This window comes from Podarcis raffonei, chromosome 13, assembly GCF_027172205.1.
Source record: "Podarcis raffonei isolate rPodRaf1 chromosome 13, rPodRaf1.pri, whole genome shotgun sequence".
Taxonomy (NCBI): domain Eukaryota; kingdom Metazoa; phylum Chordata; class Lepidosauria; order Squamata; family Lacertidae; genus Podarcis; species Podarcis raffonei.
The window spans coordinates 33,313,564-33,329,908 of NC_070614.1; the positions used below are offsets into that span (position 1 = coordinate 33,313,564).

At 42.0% G+C, this 16,345-nt stretch overlaps 1 protein-coding gene across 1 annotated transcript; it reads right to left on the bottom strand.

Annotated features, from left to right (window-relative positions):
• Positions 1–2,725: 2,725 nt before the first annotated feature.
• Positions 2,726–15,638, bottom strand: LOC128398801 (vomeronasal type-2 receptor 26-like). The gene is made up of 7 exons (XM_053360055.1): positions 15,538–15,638; positions 8,769–8,915; positions 7,949–8,240; positions 6,169–7,041; positions 5,611–5,838; positions 5,137–5,263; positions 2,726–3,627 (listed from the first exon to the last, which is right to left on the bottom strand). The coding sequence occupies exons 1-7, from the start codon at positions 15,636–15,638 to the stop codon at positions 2,726–2,728; spliced, it is 2,670 nt and encodes an 889-aa protein (XP_053216030.1).
• Positions 15,639–16,345: the final 707 nt, after the last annotated feature.

Consider the following 16,345-nt stretch of genomic DNA (forward strand, 5'->3'; position numbering starts at 1 on the left):
GATGAACTTGGGGAAACAAAGAGTTGAGGGTTACGCTTAATATAATTTTTGTAATAAAATGGTGGCAGAACAAGCCCATGGGAGCCCTTCTGACCCAACAAATGCATGAAAGAGCAGTGCCTCTTCCTAGATCCAATTTGCAACATGAATACTTTATAGCTTTTTTTCGATATTCATTCTTATTCCTAATTATGGGCCCCAGACATCAATTAAGTCAGAGCATGGAAACAGTAATTTTGACAATGACAGGGATGGCAAAAACTTCCCCAGTGAGTAGACAGACTTTGAAGTTTCATCAAGCATGACAAAAGTACCTCAAATTTCTCCACCCCCTGAAAAAGTATTATAATTCCTGAATTATACCATTCACCCTTCATGTTCTTACTGGGCAACTGCAGGTGTTAAGGGCAACAGAAGTATTATTTAGGCAATTCAGATATTGTATGGTATTGTGGTTAATTCAAGCTTCACCAGTTCCTTGGAACTGGATTGTTGTCAGTAGCAAAGGAGTGGGCTGAAGTCCCAGATTTGTTTATTCACTACAATAGACACGTGGATTCTGTGTAAGTGAAGTGATCATGCAATTGAAACTACAATTCAACAAGTAGCCAACTTGCAAGCAATATTATCCATATGGAATAGTCAGAGACTGAGGTGACCTTGAGAGCACAATGTGATTTAGGGATAAATTGGAGTTATATATGAATGAGGTACAGGATTTTGGAACTTTTGCAAACCTTTAATGTTTAAACTTGAATCCATCCATAATAAAACACAGACTGGTAAAGAGAAACATTTATTTATTTATTTATTTATTTATTTATTTATTTATTTATTTAATATTTAATGAAGGAACATAATATCCTGACACAAACTTGGTGGAGAATATGAAGTAATTGCCTTCCATAGATTATAATTAGAATGCATAACACATCATAGTAGAAATTATCAACAGTGCCTTCCATGCTCAGTTGCTATAAATGATTTGGCAAAGTTGGAGATTTAAAGATTAAACCTGTTAGGGGACAGATTTCCAAGAAATATACATAGTATATTGTAAACTTTTTATTGTGACAGAGCCAAAAAAGAAGTTTATAAATTTTGTTGAGAAATTATAATGGAATAGAGGGAAACATTGAATCATTGCTCTTTCCTTTCTTCTTATTTGGTCTCCCTGCTATACAGTCTCATCCCATGTAGAGGAGAACAGCTCAATGTGGAGACCAGGATCCCTACAACAATTTTTAAAATAAGGAAGATCCTATCTCTCGTCTGATGGTGCATGAGTATAGTGTCATCATTTTGGGTCATCGTGGCTGCTCTCATATGCTTATTTTTCCACAATTATGTAGGACCTTTGTTGAACTTGGGTTTCAACAGAGGCCCAAAACATACTTAGAAGGGAAATACCTTGAAATAGTTCATATGGTATGGAAATGCATTTATGAATGCAATCAGGTTGAGGATAAAATGAACTACAGTAGTACCTCGACTTAAGAACTTTATTCGTTCTGGAGGTCTGTTCCTAACCTGAAACTGTTCTTAACCTGAGGTACCACTTTAGCTAATGGGCCTACAGCTGTCACCACACAATTTCTGTTCTCATCCTGAAGCAAAGTTCTTAACCCGAGGTACTATTTCTGGGATAGTGGAGTTTGTAACCTGAAGCGTTTGTAACCTGAAGCGTCTGTAACCCGAGGTACCACTGTACTCATTGATTTGTCCAGATAAGACTTGCCCCAATATGATTTTTAATCTCCCATTGTTTATTGGTTCTCACATAGTTTCTCCCAGGATGGTAATTTTAAACTTTTATTTTGTAGACTTCCTTAGATTTGATATATCCATATTGCATGGGTTCAGTGTAAGACCTTGCATTTTCCCACTGTTACTCGTTGTGAAGGCATTGGGCTATATACAATAAATTGAATTACATGTGCAACTGCATAGACAGCATTGCAGACATTGTAGCTATGGCTAGGCATGTTCATTTGAAACAAAATTCCAAGAAACTCCAGCTTCTCCTATCTATTACAGGTTTTCTCTACCTCCCTAAACAGGTTTAGGCAAGAGCTGGCTGCTTGCTTCCAGAACTCCTGAATAGAAACACATTCTTCTGCATGGGGTGGGTTCCTCTGCTATATGAATTTCTGGAAGCCTAACAGTTTATTTGAGTGAACTGTGAAAGTTATGGAAACATGGGGGTGTGGCTTATGACTGCAGAATATAGGTATGAAGCGAACCTGAAGTGTGATGCATCCATCTTCACTGAAGTTGCAAGAATTTCCTTAATGTTTCCTTAGGTAAAGGTAAAGGTACCCCAGCCCGTACGGGCCAGTCGTGTCCGACTCTAGGGTTGAGCGCTCATCTCACTTAAGAGGCCGGGAGCCAGCGCTGTCCGCAGACACTTCCGGGTCACGTGGCTAGCGTGACGAAGCTGCTCTGGCGAGCCAGCACCAGCGCAGCACACGAAAACGCCATTTACCTTCCCGCTATAAAGCGGTACCTATTTCTCTACTTGCACTTAGGGGTGCTTTCGAACTGCTAGGTGGGCAGGAGCTGGGACCGAAAGACGGAAACTCACCCCGCCACAGGGATTCGAACCGCCGACCATACGATCGGCAAGTCCTAGGCATTGAGGTTTTACCCACAGCGCCACCTGCATCCCACAATGTTTCCTTAATCAAGCCTTAATTCTATAAGCTACAATTTTCTCATATATGTTTCATTTGGTTTTCCTTATTAGTTGCTCCCTCTTATTGAGTTCAGGCCTCAGTACAATGATATAGCATTTAGGGAAAAAGATGCAACCCAGTAAGCCAGTATTGGATGCTAAGATGGAGAAGATCTCCACAGCCACCATGTATTTTCCTTTGGTGCTCAAGTAGGTTGGAACAAAAGTCAGCCAGACACTGCAAAACACCAACATGCTGAAAGTGATAAATTTGGCCTCATTGAAACTGTCTGGCAACTTCCTGGCTAGGAAAGCCAAAATGAAGCTGACAATGGCCAAGGAACCCATGTAGCCCAGGACACAGTAAAACATGATAGCTGAACCCTCATTACATTCCAGTAGCATTTCTCCTGTCACTGAGTGCATGTCCATATCTGGAAATGGAGGGGAAGTACATAACCAAAGAGAACAAAAGCCAGCTTGAAGAAAGGAGCCGGAGAGGACAATGGAATTTGCCATTCTCTTCCCCACCCATTTTCTGATTTTGGATCCTGGCTGGGTTGCCATGAATGCTAGAACCACGGTGATGGTTTTTGCCAAAGTGCTGTAAAGGGCCACAGAGAATATGATGCCAAAGGCTGTTTGTCGGAGAAGGCAGATGACCGTTCCAGGCTGTCCAATGAAGAGTAAGGAGCAGAGGAAGCAAAGGAGGAGGGAGATGAGAAGAATATAGGTGAGGGTCCTGTTGTTAGCTTTGACTATGGGAGTGTCCTTGTGCTTCACAAAAGTTCCAAGTATGAAAGTTGTGATAAAGGAGAAGGAAATGGCTGAAACAGCTAAAGTAATCCCTAATGTTTCTTTGTAAGAGAGGTAGCTTAAAGCTTTAGGAATGCATTGAGTTTGGTCCATATTGGGATACTGGTCTTCTGGACATTTGACACAGGCATCCATATCTGAAAATAGTAAAGAGCTCCTTTAAATACTTCTAGAAGTTGATCAACACCTATTTAAAAGGGCCATCAGTGAGAATGAATTTCTAGGAAAAAGGGGTCCCTTAATTTCAAAATCCTTGATTATAATTTTATCTCAAGCAAAGAATACGATATGAAACTTATCAAACATATATGCTGTGCTGTGAGAATTATAATAATACTCACTTATCTAATTTATAGGGATAATTTAAATGAATCACTTTAAAGACCAAATAAGTAATTTTCATATGGAATTTTTCATTATTCCCCCCCCCCTTTTTATTCTGTTAATATTCTGTTGCTATTTTGGGTAGTACGATTCTTATAGGGTATGGTCTGAAGGTACAATTTATAGCCATCCTGTTAAATTGACCGATGACTGATTCAACTTTCTCACTATTTGGAATCTCTATGTACATTGCCTTGAGTTCTCTTCTGATTACAGAACACAGTCAGGATTACAAAAAGAGCCCAGGGGTGGCCCATGGCTTTTTGCAAGCAAAATGGGACAGAGTCGCCCCGACCACATCACCATTCCACACCACTGCTGGAATGTCCCCTGTAATGGAACTTGGCATGAGCCAGGGCATTCTACAAGGAATTACTGCTCATCTGCTTCACACCAGGGCAGGGAAGATGTGCAGTCACACTGTATGCATTCCCTTTGAAGGAAAGGTTCACATCTTGGGGGAACTTGGGGTTACTTCTGGTTCCTTTGTTGTTGCTTGAGGCTCAGATGGGTTCAGTGCCTTGGAGTGCCTTCCATCAGCTTTGGCTGGTGACCCAGCTGAACCCTTATCTGGACTGGGATAGCGCAACAATTTGACTCATGAAAAACATATTATGGGAAACACTTCTGCAAGCACTGTGTCTTTCATTGTGTAAGTTACTATGAAAACACTAAGAGCTTCTGGGCAGCTGTGCGCTAATTGTTACATCATAATGCTCTCTACTTTTCACAGTTTGGCCACTGATGGAGGTCTCCTAATGTATCCATACATTAAGATTTGTTGGATTTCCATTTTCAGTGATATGATTAGCTGGGACCCAGGAAATTGTCTCAGCAGTTATGGAAGTCCCTGGCAAACGGGGTCCATCTTGCCTCCTTTAATTTTGATAGGCATTTGTACTATCACATTTCTCTTGTTCTTTTATGGTACCTTACCATAAAGGTTCATTTATTAATTTTATTTTTATATTTATGTGCTCCCTTTCACCCAAGGAGCTGTAAAACCAACAATAAACTGTGAGGAGATATCCCCCTGCCCCCCCCAACAAATATAATATGAATTTTGTTATATATTCTTACATTCATATCCCATTTTTATTACACTGTGGAATACAAGGTTGTATATGTAGGGTCCCCAGTCTGTCTCCCATCCATTTACTGCTCAGACCCAGAACTGCTTAGCTTCATCAAAGTAGTGGCTATATGTGCCTTAAGAGTCAAGATATCCTTCCATATGATGCATTTTATATTATATCCCCTACCTTTCTGGTTAGAGATCATCCCTTCTGCACACGGAGTACAATCATAGCAGCAAAATTTTTCTCCCTCCTTCTTTTTCCTGCTGTAGCCAGGTTGGCAGTTGTCATTGCACACAGAAATAGGCAACACCTACACATACAAATAACACAGAGATTGGCAATATTTTTACTCTTCTGTGGTTCAATTCCCATCTGATTTGAATCATGTGAGGGGCAGAGTGAGGAATTATGAATACCAGAATCCTCTTCCAGCTTGAAATGACATGGGGGAGGAGAGGATTACTGAATTCCTTGGCTGACAGATCCTTTGCATTCTCCTTCTCCTTCTTCAGCTTCCAAATAATTCTCTTAATATGGTATTCTACATTTATCTCACAAATATGTACATTATATATAGTTTTGGATTGATATTTTCCCCATTTACATCCTCAAGTGTTCACGGCTTTATATACTTAAAAGTTAGCTGACCTGTCTTACCTGGTTAAAACTTGGATGCCATATAATTTGATCATCATTAATTATTAACTCTTCTCCTAAAGGAGCCTGAGAATCCAGTCTTCCAACTTTTGCTCTAACCAGTGAGCCATTGGGAAAAATCAACCAGTTTGTTACATCAAAACATGCAACTAATTCTCCATTGTCATCAAAGTGCACAGAATCTCCCACACTGTTATTGAACGTGATGTGCCTTAGAAAGGAATGCACCTTTTAAAGAGAATATGTGCAGAGATGTCACTAGGTCTTGAAATTTATTCAATGGGCTTCACAGATACCTTACTAATTTTTCAACAGTAAGTCATTCTCATTAAATAACTCTATAATAGGAAAATTATGTAATATATCTGGCAGTGATTATTCAAAATAAAACAAGAAGTTCTCATTAAATAATTATATTTTAGGACAATTTTTTAATATATCTGGCAGTGCTTATTCAAAATAAAACAAGAAGGCAGGCATACAAAATGTAGTTAGAAATAAATTATGCAAAATTTACAGATCCCTTTACCTCTGGACCAAAAGCTGAATAGTAATTACCTGCCACGATTGTACGTTTAGAAATGCCAGTTCCCCCCCTTGCATAATCCTTTTGGAGCTGCTTTTCTTTATGGCATGCAAAGCATGTGCCACAATGTAGGCAGCATTGTAGATATTGTAGCTGTGGCCAGTCATGTCCATTTCAAACAGAATTCCAGGAAGGCCCTCCAGCTTCTCGTCCCCAGTGCAAACTTTCTTGCTTTCCTCCTTTTGCTGTCCTTTAGAGAGTTTGAATGAGCAGCTGAAGGCCTGCTCCCAGAAGGACTGGATAAAGCCATCACCTTTAGCCCTTGATGGTCTTAACTTGTGAATGAACTTATTGAAATCTAATAACTGATTTGAGTGAACTGTGAAGGATAAAGAACCATGAAAGGCTTGCATATCCCAATTTTTCTGAAGAGAGTGTGATGCAAAATCCCAATGGGATGTAACAATCCAAACTTTGTTCAGAGGTGGCAGCGAGAATAAAGGTGCAAAAAACAGCAGCATTCTCAAAACCTGAAAAGATGGAGGCTCCCCATAAATAAAGAATACACTGGGATTTCCCGTATTGGAGTTTCCCTCAAAGATTTTTGCATAGCTTTCAAAATGCTGCAAAGCAAACTTTATCATCTCATCCACATAATTCCATTTGGGTATCCTTGTGACAAAGGCATAACAGATACCATGAATGGAAAGCAATGGCATCATTGTCTGTAAAAATCTGTCTCCTCGATCATCATCTACAGCCCAAAGCCCAATCCAAGTCCATCTGAAATGCTGAAGTAACCACACAACACCCATGTGCTGGTAGGCTTCATTGGGAACCATCTGGTATAGAAATGGGAATAAACTTTGGGCACCTTGTAGTGGCAAAAATGATCCATATGTGAGCTGAAATGAAAAGTATAAGAAAAGAAGAGAAATTTAAAACATACACTTGTAGGAGGTCCTGTATGTCTCCTTGAAGACTATGAGGATATCCCAGTGATTGGTTTCATCATGAATCACTTGTCTCAGGCAACATGTCTCTTCTTCTAAATATTTCATTTACTGCTGCATTCATGTCTGCCTTCTACCATGCCAAATGAACCTCACCTGAACTTGGCAGAACACTCTTTGTTTAGGATGGTGCCCTGAAAGGCCATGGAACACTTCCGCCATGCTACTAGAGCTCTCACATCACTCCTGCTAGCTTGAGTTGTAATAGCAAACTAAACAACAGTGATCCAGACTGAAGCTGGCTACATTCAGAGAGATATTAGGCTTCCACCAAGTCTGTGGTCTTCAGGAGGCCATTTCTCATGTTACATTACAAAATGTCACAAAACCTGGCCATAGTATTGACAAAGTCAAATGAGATTTAGAGTAACTTCTCTGTAGTACTGGGAATAAGTAGGGAAAGAGGAGAAATAAAATTCAGTTCGCATTTAAGCTTGGACCTACATAATGTTCATGTTCAAAACAACCTGAGCAGAAAAAACAAAGCGATCCTTTGAAATTTGCCATTCATTTATTTTAGCAATGAAAATGTCTAGCTGAGTGATATGTGATAAAATGCATGTGAAAAGGTACTGTATGCACTAAAATGCATACAATAGTGAAAATAATATATAAAAATGCATTACAGAAGAGAATATGCTTTGCAAAATAGTTTACATTAGGGAACATTGCAACGAAGCATGTGTATTAAGAGAAGTCCACAGGAAAATGCTCATGGGAAATATATTGAAAGGGTTGCTGAAATCAAGATAGTGTACAGCAGTTGTGAGAGCTCCATACACACATGAACACTGCTTACCTGTGGAGTCTTGTGGGTTGCTGAAACGATGGCCATATTGGCAGAGATTTCAGAGATGCACCCTCCAATGAGAGCTATCAGATTGTTCTGGTTGTCACACTTGAAGTTAGGGACAAACCTGTGTCGTGTTGACAGAAGGCTTAAGATAGCTTTAAAGGTCATCCTTGCAGTGTAGTAGCTATTGAGGATGTGGAGTCCCAGAGAGATATTTGGTAAGATGTTGGGATTCTCATTGATCTCTTTGACAGCAAATGCAAAGGCCAGGATATGCTGGTAGTTCTTAGGCACTGAACTGTAATCAGAGTTGAAGTCTGTTTAATAAAATAAGTACTGTAGTGACAATAAGACAGCATTTCAACACATCACCATCAGTTAACTAAGTGTGTAAGACTGAGGGGTAGTTTAGCTTAAAATTATACAATATAATATTGAAATGCACAACTATAAGCATCATATGTTCTATCACAAATGGTATATCAAATGTCCAATATGAATAAATTACTCTCTGCACATATTGTACTCCCTCATGTTTGCCACAGCAGCAGCAACCACTAGCCCAAGCAATGGGGCTTCAGCATGATGTGCTTGGTTATTTGTTTTTGTCACATCAATAGGGTCATGGAGGAAAGCTTATCAATAGTCTGTGAACCACAATATAATGTAGAATGTAACATATCTATCAACAATTTCCAACTGTTACTGGGAAACCACATTTATCACACCAAAAGTAAATAAATAACAGTATTTCTTGATAACGCAATCTCAGTAATTATGAACTGAACATATTACAAAGTGAGAGAGGGAAGAAGTAAGGTCTTACATTGGTTCATCAGTGATGGTTTGTGTACGCTGTTCCAGGAAAGAGAGGCTATCATAAAGAAAGAATATTTGAGAAACAATCCCACCGATGACAAGGTCCCCTGGCTGGTAAAATTCATGAGGAATAGGGAGGGGATCATCAAATATGCTGCAATTCACAACATGTTTCCCACAAACAGTATGACACAACAGGATGAGAAGCAATGCGACTACCAGCATGATCCTGTTGCCCAAATGTTCTCTCCAAATTGAGATAGACATTTTTCAATGTGCAGCATTATACGTTTACCATCTACAGCACTATATACGGCAATATAAGAATATGCAGCTGTCCCTTTCAGGGATAAACCTGCAACCTTGGTGTTAGCAACACCAGGCAGCTCTGATTATACTCTTCCTACACTGATTTACTGGTTGATCTGTTAGGTAACAATTTTGCTGTGCATTTAAATATATATCATTTCCCATCAGTATCCATCTCCATATCCTTTGCTTCCTCCTAATTTATTCTCTAAAGCTGAGTCAGAAATATTAGCTCCTTCCCCTTTTGTAATACAGAGCTATAGATCTTGACCTCTAGGCATCAATTATTTTAACATGGACTGCAAGGGGGGGGTGTTGTCTTGAGAGTTATTAGTCTGCCCCACAAAAAAGGAAATTTAGTCAGTTTGTAGGTCAGTGTGACTGTGAATCAATATATAGCTAATGCCCAATTTCTTCACACTAAGAATTAGAAGATGAACTGGGGGGAACAAAGTGATGAGGGATACTCCTGGTATAATTTTTGCAATAAAATGGTGGCAGAACAAGCTCATTAAAACCCTTCTGACCCAACAAATGCATGAAAGAGCAATGCCTCTTCCTAGATCCAGTTTGCAGTATGAACACTTTATAGCTTTTTTCATATATTCATTGTTATTCCTACTTATGGGCCCCAGACATCTATTAAGTCAGAGGATGGAAACCAGTAATTTTGACAATGATAGGGATGGCAAAAACTTCCCCAGTGAGTAGGTAGACTTTGAAGTTTCATCAAGCATGACAAAAGTTTTAGAAATTTCTCCACATCCAAAAAAAGTATTCTAATTCCTGAATTATACCATTCACCTTTCATGCTCTTACTCGGCAACTGCAGGTGTTAGGGGCAACAGAAGTATTATTTAGGCAATACGGATAGTGTATGGTATTGTGGTTAATTCTAGCTTCACCACTTGCTTGGAACTGGATTGTTGTCAGTGGCAAAGGAGTGGACTGAAGTCCCAGATTTGTTTATTCACTAGATTAGATACGTGGATTCTGTGTAAGTGAAGTGATCATGCAATTGAAACTACAATTCAACAAGTAGCCAACTTGCAACCAATATTGTCCACATGGAAAGATCAGAGACTGAGGTGACCTTGAGAGCACAATGTGATTTAGGGATATATTGGAGATACATAGGACTGAGGTACAGGATTATGGAGCTTGTGCCTTTCTCTTGGGTATGGCCGGCCAAGTGGTGCCAAAAACGGACAGAACTTTTTTCATGTATGCTACAACAGCAGCAAGAATACTCATCGCAAAGTATTGGAAGACGCAAGATCTACCCACTCTGGAAGAATGGCAGATGAAACTGATTGACTGTATGGGATTGGCAGAAATGACGAGCAGAATCCGTGACCAGGGAGAAGAGTCGGCAGAAGAAGATTGGAAAAAATTTAAGGACTATTTACAGAAATATTGTAAAATTAAGGAATGCTGAATGATGTTGGATTGAAATTGAGTGGTTTCTATCTGTAATGATATAAAGGAACATGGATGAAAAAAAGGGTTTGGATAGAAAACAAGGTGATATTGTGGATCGAGGGCCCGACCCCCGCTATGTGCAATAAACACACAAGGACACGTGATATAAGGTTAATGGGCAAGAAAAGGCCACAACTTTATTGATTACAGCAGTGAAAAGGTATTGGCTTAGGCATTGGATGACTATAGGAGGTGGGTTTATTCAACAGTAGGTGGAGCCTGTTGATGCTAATCCAACTATAGGCTCACCCCCTGATGTCACCGAGGGTCGTGCCATGGCCTCCCGCCAAGCAGGCATCGGACGGAATACACGACCGCCAGATTCCTTTAACGGAATAACCCACGGTAGATAGCATAGGTGATGGCCACACCTAGCCCTTGACACACATGAATCCAATGCCTAACCTACCCACCAATACCACAAAAGTTGTGACGATTGCTACGAGGTAGGCGAAAAAACCAAAAAGCCTAATGCCAAATGGAAAAATTCCTACCAGGCCCCCCAGACAACCGGGGCGACCAACCTAAGGTCCATAGCAAGGCCAAAAAACCTAGACCCTGAGCTAAATGGGAGTGGAGGGTGGGTGACTCGCTGCAGGACGACGACGACTGAGGAGGAGGCGGAGCTGGAGCCGCAGCATTAAGCTGCTAAACACGCCCCCCCGGAGACACCTGGTTGGCTGCCTCCGGTGGGCGTGGGCACCAGCCAGGTGAGGAGGGGCGGGGGCTAAGGCCCCCGGCCAGGGGCGGAGCTCGGGCTCCCGCCCACAACCACTCCCCTCTCTTCCAGGGAGGAGAGTCTTTGTGGATCGAGGGCCCGACCCCCGCTATGTGCAATAAACACACAAGGACACGTGATATAAGGTTAATGGGCAAGAAAAGGCCACAACTTTATTGATTACAGCAGTGAAAAGGTATTGGCTTAGGCATTGGATGACTATAGGAGGTGGGTTTATTCAACAGTAGGTGGAGCCTGTTGATGCTAATCCAACTATAGGCTCACCCCCTGATGTCACCGAGGGTCGTGCCATGGCCTCCCGCCAAGCAGGCATCGGACGGAATACACGACCGCCAGATTCCTTTAACGGAATAACCCACGGTAGCTAGCATAGGCGATGGCCACACCTAGCCCTTGACACACATGAATCCAATGCCTAACCGCCACCCGAGCCGCAAAGGGGCTCGCCGCCAATACCCTCACAGCTGCAACCAATCCCTAATGCTACTAATGACGCTGTCCAACCAGATGTCATTCCCAATGTCTGTTAGATGAACTCAGTCATTCCGGTACATGGCTTGTTCGCCGATCCGGATACGGTCATGATAAATGACTTGGCCATACATAAAGCGTACACAACGGGCTACCGCCCGGTTCAAGAGTTTCCTGGTTTTTTCAATGGCCATACAGCTCTGCGCACCGCGCCAAGAAGGAGGACCAGAACACCATTGTTCTGGGGCACCAGGCCGCGATCGCCTCCAAGTCTCTCTTTATATTCCACAACAAGTCCACGCTTCTCCTATTAGCAAGGTCATTCTCTCACAAGTGAATGATAAGGATGTCAGGAGGGCCAAACGTGGCTACTCTGTCAATCCGCAATGGTATAAGCTCTTCCCAACGCATGCCGCGTCTCGAAAACCAGGAAACTCGCATCCCAGGTGGCAAACCAAAATGATGGGTAAGGCCGCAGCTGACCGCCCGAATGCGTGCCCAATGGACTATACTGTGGCCACAAATCCACACACTTCACCTGGGAACAGCTGAGGACGAAAGGAAAAGGGGAAAACGGGTAAGTAGATTCAACATAGCGGAGGATATACTAGCGGATATACCCTTTATAAGCATTGGATTTCCATCGGCCCATTTCTTTAAACTTGTCCGCAGGCGAGCCCAAGCGCGCAGCAGTTGAGGCAGCGCCGTCCTAAAGGAGTGGGCAGCACAATCCCGGGAAGCTAAACCGCAAGGATCAATAGCTTTGCGGAGTACTCTTGTGAATTGGTGTCTCAATAAGGGGGACCCGTCTTCGTGAATCAAAAGCGGACCTAGGCCAGGCGGTCTGAGGCAAAGATACCGCCTAGTGTCCTTTACCGGGCATGGGCCCTGCTCCCCCAGACGCTGTGAGTTTAAGAAGGACACCCCTACCGGCCTGATCAGTTTTGGATTGACATTTCCGTACCATCATGCTCGTCTCGGACAGCTGCACGTCTTCCATAAGGAGGCCACGCATTAAACCATTTGCGCCACCTTCAACTACAACCTCGCCCACTCTTAGGGCGGCAAAAAAGCGATGGCATATGCCGAGGAAAAGAGGCGGGCCTCAAACCGGGACCAACAGATTGACCTAAGTTTTTTTTGTTTTGTTTTGTTTTTGCGTATTTGAGAGAGCAACCCGTAAGAAATTGGCTTACGGCCCTCGGCCGGTTGTAACCTGCCCCAGCCTTCGATAGCTCTGCGGATCAGGAAGTCACTGCATGGATCAGAGGAGAACGTGGCCTTAGCGAAGAAGCTAATGGCAGCTACATGTATTTTTGAGGTTTTAGGCGCACGTCCTAAGTCATCGAGGTGTGAAAGGTATTGCAGAACGTAGTCAGTGGTGGGCGACACGTTAGGCGAAAGCCCAGATGTCCCAGACCTGAAGCCCAAGAAATCGCGCCAGGCCTTCTTGTAAAACCTGAGGGTGGAGGGTGCGACAGACGCTAATACTCCCTTAATCACTTTGCGTCTCCAACGTTCCACAGGTGCTCCGGAAAGGGTTTGGGCAACAGCTGTGCTCGAGGTGCCAGCGACCGGAAGCGAGACATCACTGCCAGGTTGTTGGTTCTGAAGCACACTCTGCGATTTTGGAACTCCTCCGTCCAGATATGCACGGCCACTACTATTGGAAAAAACTCGAGAAAAGTGAGATCCCGCGTGATGCCCTTGCCCTGCCACCCCGTTGGCCAATGTTGGGCGCATCATCGACCCTTGAAATACAAGCCAAATCCCAGAGAGCCTGCTGCATCCAATTGGACCTGAAAATCTGAGGACAAGTTAAGGACATCCTACCATAGGGACACTCCATTATAGTGTTCACAAAAATGTCGCCCAAACCTCCAGGTCGGCCTTAACTGTCTTTGAAAGACGGACTCTGTGGTGTGGGTGCTTGAGACCCACCGAGAGCCTGGCTAGGCGGGCACAGAAAGGGCGTCCAGGGGAAACCCCTCTACAAGCAAAATTGAAACGGCCTAACAGGGGTTGTATCTGTCTGATTGTATCTGTCTGAAATGGCCTAACAGGGATTGTATCTTTCCTAAGTGTGAGGGTAGCATGAATTAATTCCTTAAGGGTGTCAATCTTCTCTTCCGGTAAGCGGAATGATTGGGCAACTGTATCCAGCTCAATACCCAAATACGTGAGGCACGTAGTCGGACCTTCCATTTTTTCCCGGCTGCTAGGGGAACACCCTGGTCCTGAAAAGGCCCCAAGCAGAGAGGCGCATTCCCCAGTGTTTGGTTTCCCCACGAAAAGAAGTGTGTGACCCCATTGGCGTTAGTTCGGAATCGTAGGGCCCAATCCAAGAAGGTGCTAAATGATTCAAATGCCGAGCAAGCTACTGAGCAGCCCATTGGCATAGCCTTGTCAATGTAATACTTCTCTTGGAATTTGAAACCCAGCAGCCAAAAGTCCTTGGGGTGCACTGGCAAAAGGCGAAAAGCCGATTCTATATCACTTCAATTGAGCAAATTGGTCAAGCAGGCCAGGCACTGTTTAGAACCGCCAGCCTGTGTCTTTCCCTTTTAACTTAAGCCTTTATTACCAGAGGACACTTTAGCCCAGCCGGCCTAGTTCCGTATTGATTAAACCGACCACACTTGGAAAGAAATCAGATTCAAACCACTAATCCCTAATGGCAAATGAAACTGGGATCAATTGTTTATTATTTATGTATTTTAAAAGGGGTCCTCTAGTCCAGCCCCCTACAAGGCAGGAATCTTTTCCCCAATGTGGGGCTCGAACCCACAACTGTGAGATTAAGAGCCTGATGCTCTACTAACTGAGTTAACCCAGCTGCTTCAAATCTATAACAACTCAATAATGGACAGAGTTGTATTACCTTTCCGCCCCAAAAAAGGACGTGAAAGATACTAAACAAACACCGGCCTTTATGAACAAATAACCCAAATCACTTACCATGAATTAATGTATTCAAGTAAACTGTGCTGGGCGTAAGGCAACAAAATTGCAATGAAATAATTAAATTATTATTATTATTATTATTATTATTATTATTATTATTAATGAATTCAATTTATTCTATTCTATTCTATTTATTTATTTATTTATTATTTGTTTGTTTATTTATTTATTTTTGGTGTGCAGTCAACTGCGTTCGGTTCAATAGACTTGCCCCTAATGACTACGCCCAACTTCGGAAATAAATTGTAGAAAACAAGCTAATTAAAATGACCGTGCCAACATCAATTAATGAATGTATTAGATTAGCTTTGGTTAGTGATTGCTTTGAATTGCAATGAAATAATGCACCGAGCAACACTTGTGCTGTGCTCAGCTGTACCCAGACCAGTGTAACTTCAGTGCAATAAAGCCAAAAAGTACAGAAAAGCTGTGAAAACTCACGAAGACAAGGTTCCTAGTTCAAATATACAATCCCCCCCCACTGGTCACGAGGTCACGAGGTTACTATAAAGGGGCACGCCGCCTTTTACTAATATACCCGAAAACTTAAATAAGCTGTATGAAACGTCAGTTGGCTACTATGAAATGATAGATGTATGAGCAGCCACTTGGTTTCCGAAGCACTATATAATTCTTGCTGCAAAGTAACAAACCGAGGAGTGGATGCTGCGAAAAGTAACTGGGACCTAGTCCGGACTGGCTCTGCCCTGGTGCTTACACCCGCCCTTGTTGGTTGAGAGTCACCAGAGAGTGCAACCGAGGTGCCGGGAAGGTCATCCCACTGAGAAGGAGGAGGGCTCTCTGGAACAACCTGAGAATAGGCTCCACTCTCTGGATTGTATCAGGAATGGCATCAGCGGATGGGGGTGGGCTGGGCTTTTGATCGGGAAAGCGTTGCTCATAATCATCCATAATTGACCTAAATGCCTTGAGAAAATGGGAAATGGGCTTTTGGTTATAATTCCTTCCACGTAGCCCCCCGTGATGGATTTCCCGTCGCATTACGTGCTGTTTCTGATGCGTGCTTTCTTTAGGGCACCATGAGCTGTGTTGTGCTGTGATAAAGTGTAGTTGTTATTTAACGAGTTGGGTTGTTATTTAATATTTATTTATTTATTTTACTTTTTTGTTATTTTATTATTTATTTTATTATTATTCATTAATATTTATTACTTATTATTGTTATTTATCATTATTAATATTTATTTATTACTTTTGTTATTATTATTTGTTCTATTATTTATTTATTTTATTATTACTATCGTTAAAATGATCAATATTATTACCAGCAATCAATTAATCACTTGATTGTAATGTTACTATGTAATTACTGTACAACCAATAGCGTCCACAGCAAGGTAGATGAATTCAATATTAAACAATTGTTATTAGTTCCTCAAGTAACCCCCAATGAAATTGTATCTATAACTTAGTTTTAATATTACTGTTATCAATAGCTCGCCGCCACTGGAGGCAAATGATTAAGCTGAATGTCAGTGAACTGCACTGTTGAAGCTATTTAAAATATAATAAATTGTATTTGCTTCCTCCCTCCTTTATTTATACTGTATATAAATTGCCACTGAGGCAGATGTGCTCAGAAGCTTACTTAATACAAT

Excerpts from the sequence above, each read along its gene's own strand:
- LOC128398801 (XM_053360055.1), bottom strand. The coding sequence starts at position 15,638 with ATGGATGATTATGAGCAACGCTTTCCCGATCAAAAGCCCAGCCCACCC. Across the intron at positions 8,241-8,768 it reads ACCATCACTGATGAACCAAT|TTCAGTGCCTAAGAACTACC; the intron begins GTAAGACCTTAC and ends CTCTGATTACAG. Across the intron at positions 5,264-5,610 it reads GGCATCCAAGTTTTAACCAG|GTGTTGCCTATTTCTGTGTG; the intron begins GTAAGACAGGTC and ends TTGTATGTGTAG.